Below are 16,513 nucleotides of genomic sequence, written 5' to 3'. Positions count from 1 at the left end.
AATGGGTTCACCCCTCTTGCAGGTGTATTTACATAGAACAAACAAGAGATGGCCTTAAAAACAGGCAGGGGTTGGAGAACAGGAATGAGAGACGCAATGTTTTAAGAACATTTATTTTGAAGCTTGAACATAGAATGTTGGCCCCTTTCCTTATAAAACAAGGGAGTGTGTCCAGTTGCCTTTGTTGACATGTCCTTTGTCCTGCTCCCACATGGAGCTAAGAATGTTTTTTTTAAAATCAACAAATAAAAAGACAGGGTGGGATTGGTTTTATAAGAAAGCTAGCAGAAACCTGAAAGAAGATCCGCAGTCAGGACAGGAGATTGAAATAGTATTGCTTTGTATGCTGAACCGCCAAGCGGCTTCTTTGCTGTCAGAGCTCCTCATCATGGTATGTCGTCTTTAAGCTCCATACCTGGGGTTTGGATGTAGAACAGGGATGGGAAATCTGTGGCCCTGCAGAAGTTACTGGATTCCTTCTTCCATCAGCCTCAGCCAGCATGGCCACAGATCAAGGGTGATGGGAGTTGTAGTCTGACAACATCCAGAAGGTTACAGTTTCCTCATTACTACTGTAGACCATCTGGGTGCGAAATTTAAAATATTCACCTTGTACACTATCAAAGGAGTCCATCCTCTCTGTCTCTATGTCTCTCTCTCTTCTGCATGTATCATCCTGAATGTATTTTTCTGAAAGTGTACCAGAACTAGATTAGTAATTAGTTGAAGTGTAATAATAGTTGAGCCTCACTTTCTTGGGCAACTTCCTATCGAGTTTGAAGGAAAGTGCTGTGTAAGTATTTATATATTTATATTATTGCTTATAGCAGTACCTTTTCATGGGCCACATGGATCTGTGAATGCTGATGTTAACTGAAAGCAAAGTATTAATCACTCTTAAGTGAACAGGGTGATTATTTTGCTCAGCAAAATACTCAGCATATTTTGATTTGTACAACTTTTTGGTGTTACTTGAGTAATTAAAATACGAAGGGAGGGGCACACATCTGATCCAGCTCTTGTTATATACAGCAAGCAATGGCCTCAGGCAGAGAAGTGTGTCCCCGTGTGCACCAAACATGACATAAGGTCAAGTCAATGAGGTCTGGATAAGCATTGTGATGCAGATGTGCAACATTCATGTGTGAGAGCCTCTTACATGGGGGTCTCTCACTGGGCTGGGGTAATTTAAGGTGCCTACCCCCCTGTCAATATTTTGCAGGAGAGATTCACGTGCATACTGGGGCTTTAGAGTGGTGTATTTAAACGGGGTTAAGTGATCTGTTGCCCTAGTGCAACAAATCCACTTCTTTTCTTTTTGAAGAATGACGTTTGTGGTTTGGAAAGTGACTGAGAAATGCACTGAAAATATGGGATGAACAAATGATTAATGAAAAGACTTGAAGACTTATTGCTACTACTGAATCTTTACTGGGTTCTCAATGTTTTTCCAGTGCTGGGTTTTAATCAGTGTTCACACATTATCCAAAACACAGTGTGGACTTTGGGCTTTCAAATATCAGTGGTGCCCTGTGTGACACGAGAATTTGGTGCCCACCTTCCATTTTTCCATTGGTGTAGCACCCTTTGCAGCACCTTCTTGGCTCTGTCCCCAATACGGGTGAATCTGTCACACTCCTCCAATACAGATGTGTCCTGTTTCTCTTGATGTTTCTCATGCCTGAGTCATTGGATACCTACTGCCAGCTAGAGCAGGAGTTCCCCAAATGTGGCCTGCGGACCAAAAGCTTTGGCGACGTCACCTATGGAATTGTGAAGACCACGTGAAATATTCTTATTTGATCACATTAAATATTCTTATGTTGTCTTTTATTGTATTACCATTTAAATTCCAATTTTTTTCCCCCACGGGAGGTGGCGGCAGCATGGGAATCGCTGTTAGGGTAAACAATACTGAGCTGGGTGACCCAGATAGTCTGAGGCTTCTTCCTGTGTTGGGCAAAAACAGAAAACAAAGAATATAGAGAAGCTAAGAAAATGCTGCTCCTTCCAAGGCTTAACAATGTAATCCATTTTCAGGTTAGTCAGGGTGAAGGTGACTACCTCAGGCACTCCAAAACCTACATCTTTGAGCAGTGTGGGGTAGATACTGTATGCACTTGACCAGGGCCAGATTTAGGTTTGATGAGGCCCTAAGCGACTGAAGGTAACGGGGCCCTTTATATGCCCAGCTGTCCTTTGTCAACAACAAATTGTCTCTTTGTTGTGTTGAATATACGATATATGGTAATTTATGGACCTAATAGGTATCTAAAGCCATTTGCACATGTTGCCATGCAACCAGGCCATGCACAATGTAGGCACCCTATATATAGAAATGAGCAAACCAATATTTTAGGGAGCAGGCTAGCAGGTGGGGCCCATTACTTATGCAGTAGGAGCCTACGCAAAACAAAATACTGTTGCTATATGTAGGTTTTACTTTATTTGTTTTTTATCTTATATTTTGGAAATGTAGATTAAAAAAAAATTATTTCAGTTTTTTGGGGGGCCCTAAGCTATAGCTTGTTTAGCTTATATGTAAATCTGGCACTGCACTTGATACGCGTGTGTGTCTCCCCCGCCCCCCGCAGTTGTTGCTGCTCCTCAGTCGGCCAAATTTCTTGGGCGGGCTCTGATACTTCCTCGGAAACCTATGCAGTTCAGTGGAGTTTGCTCCCACTGGGAAGCGGATAAAGGCTCGCAGCCCGTTTCTCAGCCGAAGGCAGCCGCCTTTCCCAAGGCCGTCCCTGCCCGAGGGCTCCCTGGGCTCCGCCTGCCCCGGGACCTGTTCATAAAGCTCCCTGCCCAGCCGGACGCCCGCAATGACAGCGGCGCATCTCCGTCAGTCCCGAGCAAGCCCTTCCCCAACGCGAGGCGGCGGGAGCCAATCGCAAGCGCGGAACAGCCAGCCGCGCCAGGCTTCGGTTTGTGATTGGAGGATCGGTTTCTATTTAAGGCTCCCGCCTCAGTAAGTGCCGCATTCTCTCTCCGGGCAAGTTGCCTCAGGGGCGTCGAGCTGCTTCTCTCTGTTTTTTTCTCGCGCAGCAACTTCGTGAATGGTATTGAGGGGGGTCTAAAGCGGCTGCTGCCCACCGTCCAGGTCAGGGCTGCCACGTGCTGTGCTCTTTTGCGGTCGGGAGCGTCTTTGGGACTCGCATTTTTGTGCAGCCCACGAAGTCCAAAAGCAGCTGCTCAGAGGGCTTGCTCAAGGTGCTCACCCTTTCGCTCCACACGGGGCGAGGGCAGCCCAGCCAGATGGCGGTGTATAAATAATAAAATACTTATAAGTATGCTGCTGCTGCTGCTTGACAAGGGAAGAGACTCCCACGAGAGGTGATGGATTCTCCATCCTTGGCTGTTTTTAAGCAGAAGTTGGATGGCCATCTGTCGTGGCTGCTCGCGTTGAGATTAATGCATTTTAGGGGGCTGGGCTAGATGACCCTTGGTGTCCCTTCCAACTGACAAAATGGATTTCAATAGGGGTGAATGTAAGGCTCTTCACTTAGGCAGGAAGAACCAGCTGCACAAATATAAGATGGGGGACACTTGCCTTGCCAGTAGTACATGTGAAAAGGATCTAGGGGTCTTAGTAGACCACAAGCTGAACATAAGCCAAACAGGACTCTCTATTCTCAGGAGAATAATGTAAAAAAAAGAAGAAGAAGCCGACACTCTAAGATAGGGATCTTCTTACGATTTGAAGTCGAGGGCTTTTTTCTCTGGAGATCAATGGGAGCGTCTTTATCCTTGCACTGTGTCCTCATCCAGGAATCAATAGGCTGATAACTGTATAAGCATAATGAATCTGTCCCACTCCTTGCTCTGTATTTGTGCAGAGACTTGCTGTGTCAGAAAAAAAAGTTATCTATTTTAACTTATCAGGAGACCCCTATCTGGGTACTGACCAGACCCAGGTTTGTGCTGTTTTAGCAAACTTGCTGTGTGATGTACCTTTGGACTCTGTGTGAAACGTGATTATACCTCCTTCCTCCCAGAACTTAATTCTCAACTCTGGGAGACACAGATTAGAAAGACTACAAATGTGTTATCTCAGCACCCTTGTACTATGAATTCTAGTATTCTTGATAATTGAAGCTGTACGTTTTTATTTTGTATTGCAGAGAAGCATACTGCTGGAGTAAGAATATGCAAGGCTTTTAGAGTTATAGAATGTTTTGGCTTTTCCCTATAATTTAATCATCTGCCAAAGCTATTTATTGTCTGATATATGAAATATGATCCTTGAAAGAAATTAAAACATTAGAAGCACTGTTTGAATTGGGTCACCACCAGCCCCTTTCTTTTGAAAGTGAAATATGACTTATGAGTATATGTCCTTGAGTAGATGTTTTTACATGCTTTCACCTTTTGGTGAAAATCCATGCTGAAAGACTCACGCACATAAACTTTACTAGGGTGGTAATGGTAGAAATATTGCTAAATTGCCTTCATTTTTACTGTGTCTGTTGAAACAGCAGGTGCGGATAACCTTCTTTGGCCCGAGGGCTGCATTGTCTGCTTGTAACTCCTTCAGGGACTGCATGTGGCAAAAAATCAGTCATGGGTACTAAACGCTCTTGCAAATGCACAGGGCAAAACCATTACCCATCACTACCTCAGAGCGAAACCCAGCCCATGAACCAACAATTTGCCCTCTCTGTGTTAAAAGCAGTCCAGATATTCCTCCTCTTCTTGTCTTTTCCATTCTGTAACAGTAGCATGTGGATGGCAGGCCATACAGTCAACAGTGCATTCAGTCTATCATGCTGCATGTGCTTGAGGGTGCTCTTTAACACGCTGAACCTTGTCTCTCACCACCTGCAGGTCTTCCATATCTTCCTCGTCATGCTGCTCTCTGGTGTGGGCAGCTCCTCTGTTTTAAATTCCACATCGTTGGAGGACCAGCTTTTCCAGTACATTGACGACCATCAAGAAAAATTTGTTCAGGTAGAAGCAGCGCCAAATGTGAACTCTGCTAGCAAAAAATGTGCCACTCAACCCCACTGTTCCTTACTTGGAAGCAATTCCTTTTGTATAACAAGGTTTACTGCCAGTCGAGTTTGCATAGGATAACAGCGCCAGCTTGAACCACAGAGCAGAGAGTAACCTCCTCTGCCTCTTTTTTTCCAATTGCTCAGCTAGGCAGTTACTTTGTTACCAAGGTGCTTGGTGTTTATAACCAAGGTATGACAAAAATGTTGTTTTTCCTCTTTCCTTTGGCAACACCAAATGATACCAACAGGCAAGGCATAGGTACTCAATGATACTTTGTTGCACAACACAACAGTTTATAAATAACCCTGTTTATAAATAACCCTTCTAGGGGCAAACTAGATGTGGTATTTTGCAACATTTCCCCATTCAAGTATGAAGAAAGAATCATAGAGTTAGAAAGGATCCAGAGGTCATCTAGTCCAACCCCCTGCAACACAGGAATCTTTTGCCCAGTGCGGGGCTTGAACTCACAACCATGAGAATAAGTCTCATGCTCTACTGACTGAGCTATCCTAAATGAAGTGGGGTTCTATTTATTTTTTTAATAACAAAAGGCACATTCATAGGCACATTCACCCCTAGGCTTTACATGCCCACACACTGACATCACAGATACTTTTCTCTTAGTACCTCAGGCAGGGAAGAGAATTTTACAGAGCCACATTTATATTTTTTTGTAAACACAGGCTCCTCCACCCCATCTTTTAGACCAGAACGTAGCAGAGATGTAACTAAACAGACAAAGCTGTCCCCATCACTATTAGTTTGGCCCTGAGAATTAAGTTAACTGCACTTGCATTACCTGTTGTGTTCCTGAAATCAGACAAAGGCTATCTAACAATACAGAATGAATGCAATTGCATAATCCAAACAAAATTTCAGGATGGAGAAAATGGTGTGGGTGGACATCCTTATTGCTGCTCTGATTCTTCCATGCTTCCTCTTAAAAAAGGAAGATTTTATAGTGACGGGTCCCTTAGATGTAATTAGAAGGAAATAGGATTTACCAAGATGGATTACCGCACCTTTAATAGTGGTCCCACCCAGAGGCCATTTCTATCTAATTACTGAATTCTTAAATAGGGAGGAAAAAATGACTGCACAGGCAGTTGTTCATTTAAAGCTTTATATGACTCTTCATAACACCATGCATGATCACTGTTTTTTATTTCAGACTCTTAAGGAATGGGTAGCTGTGAAGAGTGATTCCATACAACCAGCGCAAAGATCAGAAGTGATACAAATGGTAGAAATGGCTGCAAGTCGTCTCCAGAACTTAGGAGCAAATGTGACGTTGGTCAATATGTCCGTCCAGCAGGTAACAAGGGGTTTGAGGTGGGAATATATCAGTTTTCCGCTTATTCCTCCTTAGCTGCAGCTCCTCATGCAGTACACATCATGGTGGGGTGGGGGGTTGACCTTCAAGTTGCGATAGTGCGAAGGCAAGGCTGGTTCAGAAGACTCATTCCATGAGCAAGAAGGATTCTGCTCATGATTATTTGGTTCCAAGCCTTTGTTTCAAAACATAATGCCTTCCTGTTTTCCTAAGGTTTTGAATTTAATGGAGCAATGCCTCACTATACCCCTGCAGGTACTTGATGGCAGAAATATTTCATTACCTCCTGTCATTCTGGCAGAGCTTGGAGAAGATCCACTAAAGCCCACTGTGTGTTTTTATGGACATGTGGATGTGATGCCTGCTAAAAAGTCGGATGGGTGGGAAACAGATCCCTACATATTGACTGACATTGGTGGTATGTACACCACCATTGCTTTTGACACGGTTATTTTAATGTTGTATGCATTTCACACACCCACACCCACACACCCCTTCCCCAACTTCGTTTCATAATTCAGCTTCTGCTTAATGGTGTTATCTGAATTGCCGGAAGAGATCTTTTGATGAAGGGCGGTATATAAATTTCATTAATAAAATCAGATGTTGTGGGTTAATGGTCTCATGAAAACCCAACAAGTTTACGCTCCCCCTCCCATTTATCTCCTAAAAGAGGTCACCATTGATTACCAAAGCCATCTTCGGAGCTAAATCAAAGCTTAAACCCAGAGTAAAATGAATGTGGGTAATCTGCTTCCTCTTGTGAACCGCTCTGAGACCTACAGGGATTGGGCAGTATACAAATTTAACAACAGCAACAACAACCATACCTGGAGTTGAGCCACCCTTATTCCCTTGAGCATTGTTTGAGGGGTAGTGAGGCTGAAGAGAGTATAGTAAATTCATGACAGAGGCAAGGGTCAGACCAGGGACTTCCTGATTCATAGCTTAGTCTCTTCGTTGTTGTGTTGTACCATTTCAGTTCTACCCTTAGCATTATCAGAAGTTTAAAAGTTTAATACGAGCTTTCTTTATCTGGAGGGAACCTTTATGGGCGTGGAGCAACAGATAACAAAGGACCTGTCCTAGCCTGGATACATGCAGTGAGTGCATTCAAAGAACTAAGAAAAGTAAGTCAAATAAAAAAGTATGCTGTTACCAGATTTGCTAATACAGTGGACACTCGGGATGCGAACGTGATCCGTGTGGGATGCACGTTCGCAACCCCAAGCGGCACATCAGCGCACACGCAGGTTGCGATTTGGCGCATGCACAAAGTGCGATTTAGAACTTCTGCGCATGGGCGACTGCCAAAACCTGGAAGTAACCCGTTCTGGTACTTCCGGGTTTCGGTGGTCCGTAACCTGAAAAAACGCAACCTGAAGCGTCTGTAACCCGAGTTATGACTGTATGCCAAAGGCACACATGGCTGTGATCTTTTGAACTTTGCTGGACAGTTTGGACACCACAGACCTTGTTTCAAGCCTGATTACATTCAGACCAACACTGATTAAATTCAGAGAATCTAGCAGTAATCACCTTGTATGAAAATCTGAAGTGGAGACTTGAAGACTAGGAAGGGTGTAAAACGCTAGAGATCAGATCTAAGAGAACTAGAATTGGACAAGAACTGTGAAATCAGAAAGTTAGAAAAAAGTGAGAGTTGAGACATGGATATGATCTGTCCTGCTGTAAGGTAACTGCAGAGAAGCAAAAAGAAGGGGGGAGGATTTTCACTGCAACATGGCAGTACACTCTCACAGCCAGGGTAGAGTTGGTGTTCCAAGAGTCACAATTTTCTTGGGTTGTTGGGAGAAAACAGGGTCGGGGTCTCCTCCTAAATGGAGACCACCACCAGCAGTCTCTCCCCTCAAGCCTCCCCTAATCCACCAGGACCCTCAAGAGCCTCCCTTCATTTTTAAGTATCTCCTTATGTTACTTTGGGTTCTGCTGAGCTTTCTTATTCTAGTAAAAGGAAGCAGGAATGAAAACAAAAATCTGCTAGCTAGTGCCTTGTCCTGACTAGCTCCAAAAAGAAATATAATAGACATGATAAAGAAGCAGCCAGGCTTTATGGGATTTTTGAAACAGAGCAGCATGGTGCAGCGTTTAGGATGCATTCTGAAAAGCTGAACAAGGCACCTTATGGCTCATGCCACACTTCCGGTTCTTCCATAATTTCTAGGCATGGGTCCGAGAGGTTTTTCTATTGTCCTGCTGCTTTCCCCAGGAAATCCTGCTGCTTATTTCTGAATCAGAAGAAACGCCAATCCGCAGAAAGCCTGACTGACGTTTGTTCTGATTCAGCAGTAAACAGCAGGCCCGAAAGTCATTATATAACAAAAGGGTGAAGGTGAAGAACAATCATAGGAGATCATGAATCACTTCAGTTAAATTTCCCACTACAGATATAAGGCAAACACCCTCATGCATCTTAGCCAATCAAATTTTTATTTTTATAAGGTGACCCTGTCTCTTCTGAAAAGGACAGGCTTAGATTTCTCAAGAAATGCAAAAGAGGACATTTGTCTTAATCAAGGAAGGATATTCTTGTGGGACAGAATCCAGTTACTCACAAGGGATGATTAATGGCCGCTCTTGATTTGGGTAGAGAAATGAATCAGCAGCCAAATGCATATTGTTCCAAACTGGGTGCATATGTGTCAAGGAACAGCCATCAGCACCCCAGCCACTGCATCCTGCACTCGTTGTTATGATCGCCTGCGTAGAACACATTACAGTAGTTGAGCCCAGAGGTAACTGGACAAAAAAATACAATTGATTTTTTACTGAGAGTGCATTTTCCTTCAGGTAACTTGACATTTTTTGTTTTTAGGACTTCCCAGTAAACCTCAAGTTTCTTATTGAAGGCATGGAAGAAGCAATCTCCATTGGACTAAAAGAACTGGTTGAAAGAGAGAAAGAGCAGTTTTTCTCCAATGTTGACTATATTGTGATTTCAGATAATACTTGGCTCAGCACAGAAAAGCCAGCTCTTACGTATGGGACTCGGGGAAATGCCGGCTTCTCTGTGGAGGTAAAAGGGTAATAATGGAGTCACATGTCCTGGCCCACCTCAGCTAAAGAAGGCACTTGCCTGATAGTTAAGTCTTTATCGACAGAAGAAGCACTTTCAACAACTTCCGCAGTGCTCCGGATGCACACACTTCAGGCCACTAGGCAGCTCTCCCTGATATCTGTGCCCAGTGGAGCAGTTGCAGCAACAGTGAGAACCTGCCTCTCTGCTGGCTTATATACCCTCCCCCTGATGGGTTGCGCACCTGCAACCAGAGACTTCTCCTTCATGGAAGTTGCCACTGCTCTTCTTGCTTCAAGCCCCTCCTGCTTCGAGGATACAGTGGGGTGGTGGAAGGTGGGGAGTCTACTGAGCCATCCATCACCAGAACAACCTCCTCTTCTTCCACCACATACTGCCTGTCTTTCTCCTTCTTGGACTGCCCTGACTCTTCCTTCTTCCCCTTTCCTGGCTCTTGCCTTGTGGGCAGTGCCAAACCCTATATATCACTGGCCCCCTCTCCTGGGTCATTCCCCTGATCCCCGGTCCCCTGCCTCTGCCCCACACTCTTTGGAGTCCTGCCAGTCTCTGACATCATATGTGTCTAAAACATTATTTTTCTGGCTTTGATGTTAGGTAGAAAGGATGCAGATTGTGCTACCGATAGAGCATTCCTCCCACCCTTTCTCCCACTTCTACTCCCCCTTTTAATTGGTATTCCAGTACACTTAATCATCGCTGCTAAGGTCATAGTCACTGTCTCCTTCGCTTATATCAAACATTTATTTTGCAAAAACAGGAAGTACCTGGCACTGCCCAGGAATTTGTAGAATCAAAATACACTGCACTTTTAAAATGGATAGTATACTTTGTGAGTTTGGACCAGTCGTGCCACAAACTGGGAGAGGTCATGCAGAAGTCACATTTCAGTCCACCATCTTGATTCAAAATGGTGCCTGGCATCCAAAGAGTGATGAAGACCACCACCTCAGGAGCCTTCATGCTGAGAGGTGGCCAAAACTATGTCAAAAACCAAAGTAATGCTGAAGTGATGTTTTGGTCCACCATCTTGATCCATAATGGTGTCCAGTATCCAAACAGTGACAAAGTCTGCTCACACCCTGCATCAAGAACTATTGTGTCAAGTTATCTCAAGAGACAGCCAAACCTATGCCAAGAAACAGTAACCAAAGTCACATTTCAGCCTGTCATCTTGAATCAAAATGGCATCCAAACATTGACAAAGAATGCCACCCTCACCTCAGAAACCCTTGTGCCTAGTTTGGCAATGATACCTTGAGTGGCATCCAAATGTACAACCAGACAGACAGGCAAACTACTTTCCAAAATGTATAACAGATAGATAGATAAATAAATAAATAAATAAATAAAGGAGTACTAATCATGCTGATGCAACCCAGGAGACTTCTGGTGGAGATAGTAGTATTTGCATAATTCTTCTTTCACAGAGATAGCTGTGTGTGTGTGTGTGTGTGTATAAAACACATTCCATGTTATCTTGGGGTTCATCCATGCTGTCGTTTAATGCAGATAGTAAACTTACTGTACCTCCATTAATTCTCCATCATCTATATGGCATTCTCATTCAAATTAACCCCTTTCCACACTTGCCTCTCCCACAATCTAGATTTTGTCATACCTGGGTAACTTTGAAAAGGAGAATCATGCAGGGCAACAGAAACAACTGGCCGTTCATATGTTGTTGATGTAATCCAGAGGGGCTGAATGTTAAAAGGAATCGATGCAAGATTTATGCTATATAAATAAAGAGGATGTAAGCTTCAGGTGCCAACATAAAAGGAATGTCAATACTACAAGCTTCAATCCTACTCAGAACTATGATGCTAATTCTGAGTAGGATTGGATCTTGTAGTATTGACATTCCTAATTATGGTAATTCATTTCTATGATGCAAATTAAAACAATGATAATGTGTCGGTCGTGATGTTGTCTTCATGTTTAAATTAGGTACAAGGTGGCGAAAGAGATCTTCATTCAGGAGCTCTAGGTGGCATCGTCCAGGAACCCATGTCTGATCTGATAGCCTTGCTTGGTAAAAATTCTGTTCATTTGTCTATATAGTCTTTAATCAGAAATTAAGGTCTGCAACAACTGATAAAAATGCTTGGTTTAGTTTTCATAGGCAAGTTAGGAATGTAGGATAGTAGAGTGGCAATTAATTGGCAAACCCAAGGTTTCTATAGATGAATATTCAGGTGTACATGTACACAAGACTGAGGACTCTCTGAGAACAGGTGGAGAAGTAGGGGCAGGTTATAGTAGTCAGGACTGAGGGTATTGCCAAATGTTCGTTCCTTTGGTATTCTCAAGTAACATAGTGGTAAACTGAGAATTATTTTATAAGGCACTAACTGTGGTGTTTAAAAACACTGACGCGGAACCCTAATTGGACATGAAATTACATGCTGATTTTTCAGAGTACTCATTGCATTTGCTGCGACAATTTCTTTGAACATTATGTTGCAGAGTTGCTTGAAACTGAATCACACCTGAAGGTTAAGTTGCTTTTGCTAAAGCTGGCTTGTAATGCAAACATAACATGACCAGACTATACTGCCTTTAATATTTTATGTAATTTTTCAGGATTAACAAATAGAGAGATATAAATTTCACCTAACAATAACAATTGTCCCCACCCCCTAATAACCCCTTGCCCAACACAATGGAAGTCCTAAGCACACAACAGCCATTTGCAGAGATGGAAAAGATGACAGACGATCAGAAGAAATCTGTTTCAATTCCAGTTTACCCACACATAAGGCTGGCTATATCTAGGAAGGAAATATACTACTGCTACTACTTCTGCTACTACTAATAATAAATATTTTCATTATTACTATTTGGAATTATATCCCAGCCTTCCTCCTCAACCTCAACTTCCTTGGCTGGTTGGTGGTACTGACCCACCGTGTGACTTCTTTTCCCCAAAAAATGGTTCTCTTTTGCTTTCTTCTGTCTACACCCAGACACAGCACAAATAGCACACAAGCCCATAGCATTCTGTCAGTCCTTCTCGTACAGGGTTAAGGGGGCCAAGGAGGGTCACACAGACAGATCTCATATGACTGAGCATGGAACAACAGCAATTGTGTGTTTTGCAAAATGTGTTTGTTCCATAGACAGTCTTGTGGATTCATCAGGCCACATTCTGATTCCTGGAATCTATGATGGCGTTGATGATTTTACAGAAGAGGAGAAGAAGCTGTATGAGCCAATAGAATTTGACATAGAGCAATACAAGGTTGACGTCGGTGTGAAGAAATTTCTCTATGATACCAAGGTACAGTACTATCAATAGAAATTGAAAGCATGACAGGACATCTAAAATAAGGGAATTGCAGAAAGATGTTGAGAGAAGCCATGACTGGCTAACTATTTTTGTTTCATTGTGTTTCTAAGGAGGAAATACTTTCACACTTGTGGCGCTTCCCATCTCTCTCTATTCATGGGATAGAAGGAGCTTTTCATGAAAAAGGGATCAAAACAGTTATACCATCAAGAGTCATAGGAAAGTTTTCAATCCGGCAAGTTCCTCACATGAACCTTTCTGCTGTGGAATGTCAGGTAATGTTGGTTAGACACACTTGATTATGATTCAGCTTATTTGCATAACAGGTCCAGGCACTGTTTCAGCTCTTACATTTAAAGTAAAAAAAAGGCATGTGATGATGTATTGTTATCCCACCAGTGAAGGTCAGAGACCCCGATTCCTTGACTTTCTCATTTTACAAATTAAGCACTGGAAGAGATAACACGGTCTGCTTGGTATTAACAGTTCACCTATGTAGAAGCCTATGTCCAAAGAATTGCTTGCCGAAGCTGAAATTCACTTCCCTCCCCCTTTTGCTTTGGTCTCATGTCTCTTTAGGATTGACAGGTCACAATGATGCATTTGATGCTGACAGTGAGAAAGCCACAACTAACTGAATTCCACTGTCAATGTGAGCTTTCCAAACTGTGTGTTGTGACACATTAGTGTGTTGGCATGTTGCACAGACACTCCCCATGCTCCTCCCAAGGGTTGGAAAGGAGTTAATTTAACCTCTGGTTTCCTAGTAAAACGGAATTACTGTGTTGCAAAATGATGCATGTCTAAAAAGTATGTCACCAACATGAAAAGTTTGGAAAGCTCTGGTCTAGAGAGAGCAACCTCTTCCTTCAATCACCACAGCCCAGCTTCACTCCTCCTCCATAAATCTACTTCTGTGTAGAAGGTGGAAGCTGGCCCTTATGTTGTCCTACACTGCCTCTTTCCCTGCATGAAGTTTGAGTCCCAGCCCAGGCAAACTGATAACTATCCCTTCCCACACAGAAGTTGGACTGCAAACTATTTAGTTCCCTAGCAACCAACTACTCCATCCTGCCATACCAGTTCAATCAATTAGTGGCAGAGGGTTCACTGCTAACAAACACCATGGAATATAGATAATATAAAGACACCACAAACATTTTTATTGAAAACATTTTCTTTTTAGGTGAAACAGTATTTAGAAAAGGAATTCTCTAAACGAAACAGCCCAAACAAACTGACAGTGTATGCCGAAGAGGGTGCATCGCCATGGATTACTAATATCAGTGATCCTCAGTATAAAGCAGCTGCAAAGGCAATCAAAAGAGGTTTGAAATGTTTTTTGAAATATATATATATTTGTTTAGAACATTATTTGACTTACACATGCTCATTTTCTGTCTCTCTAAAGATGTGAAATATATGTAAAGAATAAAGCTTGAACACTACAAATAAATTAGACTGTATCACATAATCTGAAATTAAAGTGTTCATTTAGCTTTGTCAACAAAAAGCAGGAAGGTTAGCTTTTCAAGTGCCAAATATTCCATTTTTTGTTAGCAGAAGCATGTTCTCCTATAGAGCCTCCTGAAAACCTAATTTGCATCCCCTGGTGAAATTATTTTGTTTCAGACAAAAAAAAAGTTTGTGTATGTCTGTGTATGTGTGTGTGTGTGTGTGTGTGTGTGTGTGTGAGAGAGAGAGAGAGAGAGAGAGAGAGAGAGAGAGAGAGAGAGAAAGGAAAAATTACTTGACTTTTATCATTCTAGGTTTTTTCTGCCTCCCATTCCTTCATGGAATTTTTAAACAATTCCCTTATCTTCCCTATATATGTAGTCTCCCTTCATTTTCATATTTTTTAAAAAAAATTATTCCCCTCTTATTAATGATTTTAGAGAAAATCAACCTATTTGGCCAAATCTATTCTGGTTTTCCAGTGTGTTTTTAATAATACTTATAGCTTCAAAAATGCTTGTGTGTATTATTATTAATTACATTTTCCTCCTGTCCTTTAAAAAAGCTCAAAGTGGCATAAGTGTGAGGTAGCTTAGGCTGAGAAATAGCTTAATGCCATGGTAGACAACATCACAGCTTTGCATGCCCACTATGACAACTGTGCTTCCCTTACCAAAAAAACAAAACAAACCCAGAGATCCAACATGCAAACCTGTGTGCTGCATTAGGCCACTTTTGAAGGCATTCCAGAGGCAACTTTTCATGCCCTTCCCCTCAACCAAATAAGCTAGCTCTGCCACCACCATAACATACACATAAGGCTGAAATGGGGGCGGGGGAGCTTGTCAGTGTAATCAGCTCCAACTTGAAGAACAGGTACAGTTTGGGGGCTTGTGCCATGGCAGATATAGCAGTCTGCTTATGGCTACCTGCTGTGTTGATTTTTTTAACCACTACCACAACAGTAGAATTTCTTTAAACCAAAACCAAGAGCACATTCTTCCCACTACCACTTCCATATGTTTCAGTTTTTAAAAAGGATCCAGATATGATTCGGGATGGATCAACAATTCCAATTGCTCAGATACTTCAGGATATAACAAAGAAAAGTGTGATGATGTTTCCGATTGGAGCAGCAGATGATGGGGAGCACTCTCAGAAAGAGAAGATAAGCAGGTAAACAAGGTAGACTAATTCCATATAAGGCCCTCTTTATAGAGGGAAGTAAGGTATTTCCACATTACCTAAACATTAATACATGCATAGAGCAGAGTTCCTAATTACTAGGAAAGCAGAATATTTGTACTTCTCTGCTTCAAAACAGGAGGGGGTTTTTTTTTGTCTCCATATGTTTAAAATATTTCCAAAGCATACCAGAGTTTATAACTTGGCACATACAAAGTCCACAACACCCTTGTTGTTAGAAAAGGTCTAGAAATGGAATATGTCTACATCTGTCCCTCAAAATGGCAATGGGGAAGAGAAAAAATAGTGTCCTCACAACCCTCCCTGCACGCACACACAAATACAAGCGTGCATGTTTCTCTTTGGGAATGCATGTATATAAATAATGGCAAGACACGGATTCCACGCTTTCCCTATCATTTCATGTAGTAGTCATTGAACAACCATCTGGTTTCATACTTTGGTTTACAATTCAGATAGTTCTTTGTTTCTGAAACATGCATGTATACAGTGTTCTGTGTACCATCAGATTATATGTATATGTAAAATGTCCCTACGAGTTGAAGAAATGAATTTTGGGCATTTCACACAATATAGCAACCTTAATATTTAGATTGTTTGACAGTTGCTTTTCTCTTCTTTCCCAATCAGAAAAAATTACATTAATGGAACAAAAGTGTTTTGCTCCTTTTTACTGGAGATCTCAAAGCTCCATAAGGAATTACTGAGAGGCTCCAAGTGACAACTGCAACTTCATGGCAGATGAAGTGCAATTTGACTACTGGATTTACGTTCTGTTATGTATGGTTATGATTCCAGAAAAACGTCAAAGGGCTCTTCCATAAGTTCAGTTCCAGGACTGACAGACACTTGTCCTACCCCGCAACTACCTCCCGCCACCTCCATTATGAATGCATTTTGTCCTTTAAATCTGTGTTCCAATCATTCCTATATCTCTTAACGCACTTCAGAGCACAAATATACACTCATCTTAATACAGGTGGGCTGTTCACTGCTGTATGTTAATGATTGTTATTAATGTCTTATAAATCATTGTCAACTGCTTTGTGAGATGATTGTTCTGACAATAAAGTAGGTCTGCTTCTATTACTACTACTACTATTATTATTACTTATTAAATTTCTATTGCAGTTTACAACATAAAAACAAAATACACACCTTAATAACGAAC

The 16,513-nt window shown here is 42.0% G+C and overlaps 1 protein-coding gene and 1 long non-coding RNA gene across 2 annotated transcripts in view; one reads left to right on the top strand and one right to left on the bottom strand.

Annotated features, from left to right (window-relative positions):
• LOC310766960 overlaps nucleotides 1–16,513 on the bottom strand; it is a 175,152-nt gene that overhangs the window by 3,890 nt on the left and 154,749 nt on the right. The window lies entirely within an intron of this gene.
• Nucleotides 197–16,428, top strand: LOC310766947 (beta-Ala-His dipeptidase-like). The gene is made up of 12 exons (XM_083623588.1): nucleotides 197–391; nucleotides 4,828–4,950; nucleotides 6,173–6,316; nucleotides 6,590–6,752; nucleotides 7,376–7,464; nucleotides 9,171–9,371; nucleotides 11,340–11,424; nucleotides 12,512–12,672; nucleotides 12,792–12,956; nucleotides 13,868–14,009; nucleotides 15,165–15,312; nucleotides 15,973–16,428. Exons 1-12 carry the CDS (start codon nucleotides 212–214, stop codon nucleotides 16,061–16,063), a joined length of 1,692 nt encoding a protein of 563 aa, XP_083479714.1. The 5' UTR covers nucleotides 197–211; the 3' UTR covers nucleotides 16,064–16,428.

This window comes from Podarcis filfolensis, assembly GCF_964270895.1.
Source record: "Podarcis filfolensis genome assembly, chromosome: 7".
NCBI classification, from domain to species: Eukaryota; Metazoa; Chordata; class Lepidosauria; order Squamata; family Lacertidae; genus Podarcis; species Podarcis filfolensis.
The sequence above is the reverse complement of the archived record's forward strand: the minus strand, read 5'-3'. Positions and strand labels throughout refer to the sequence as shown.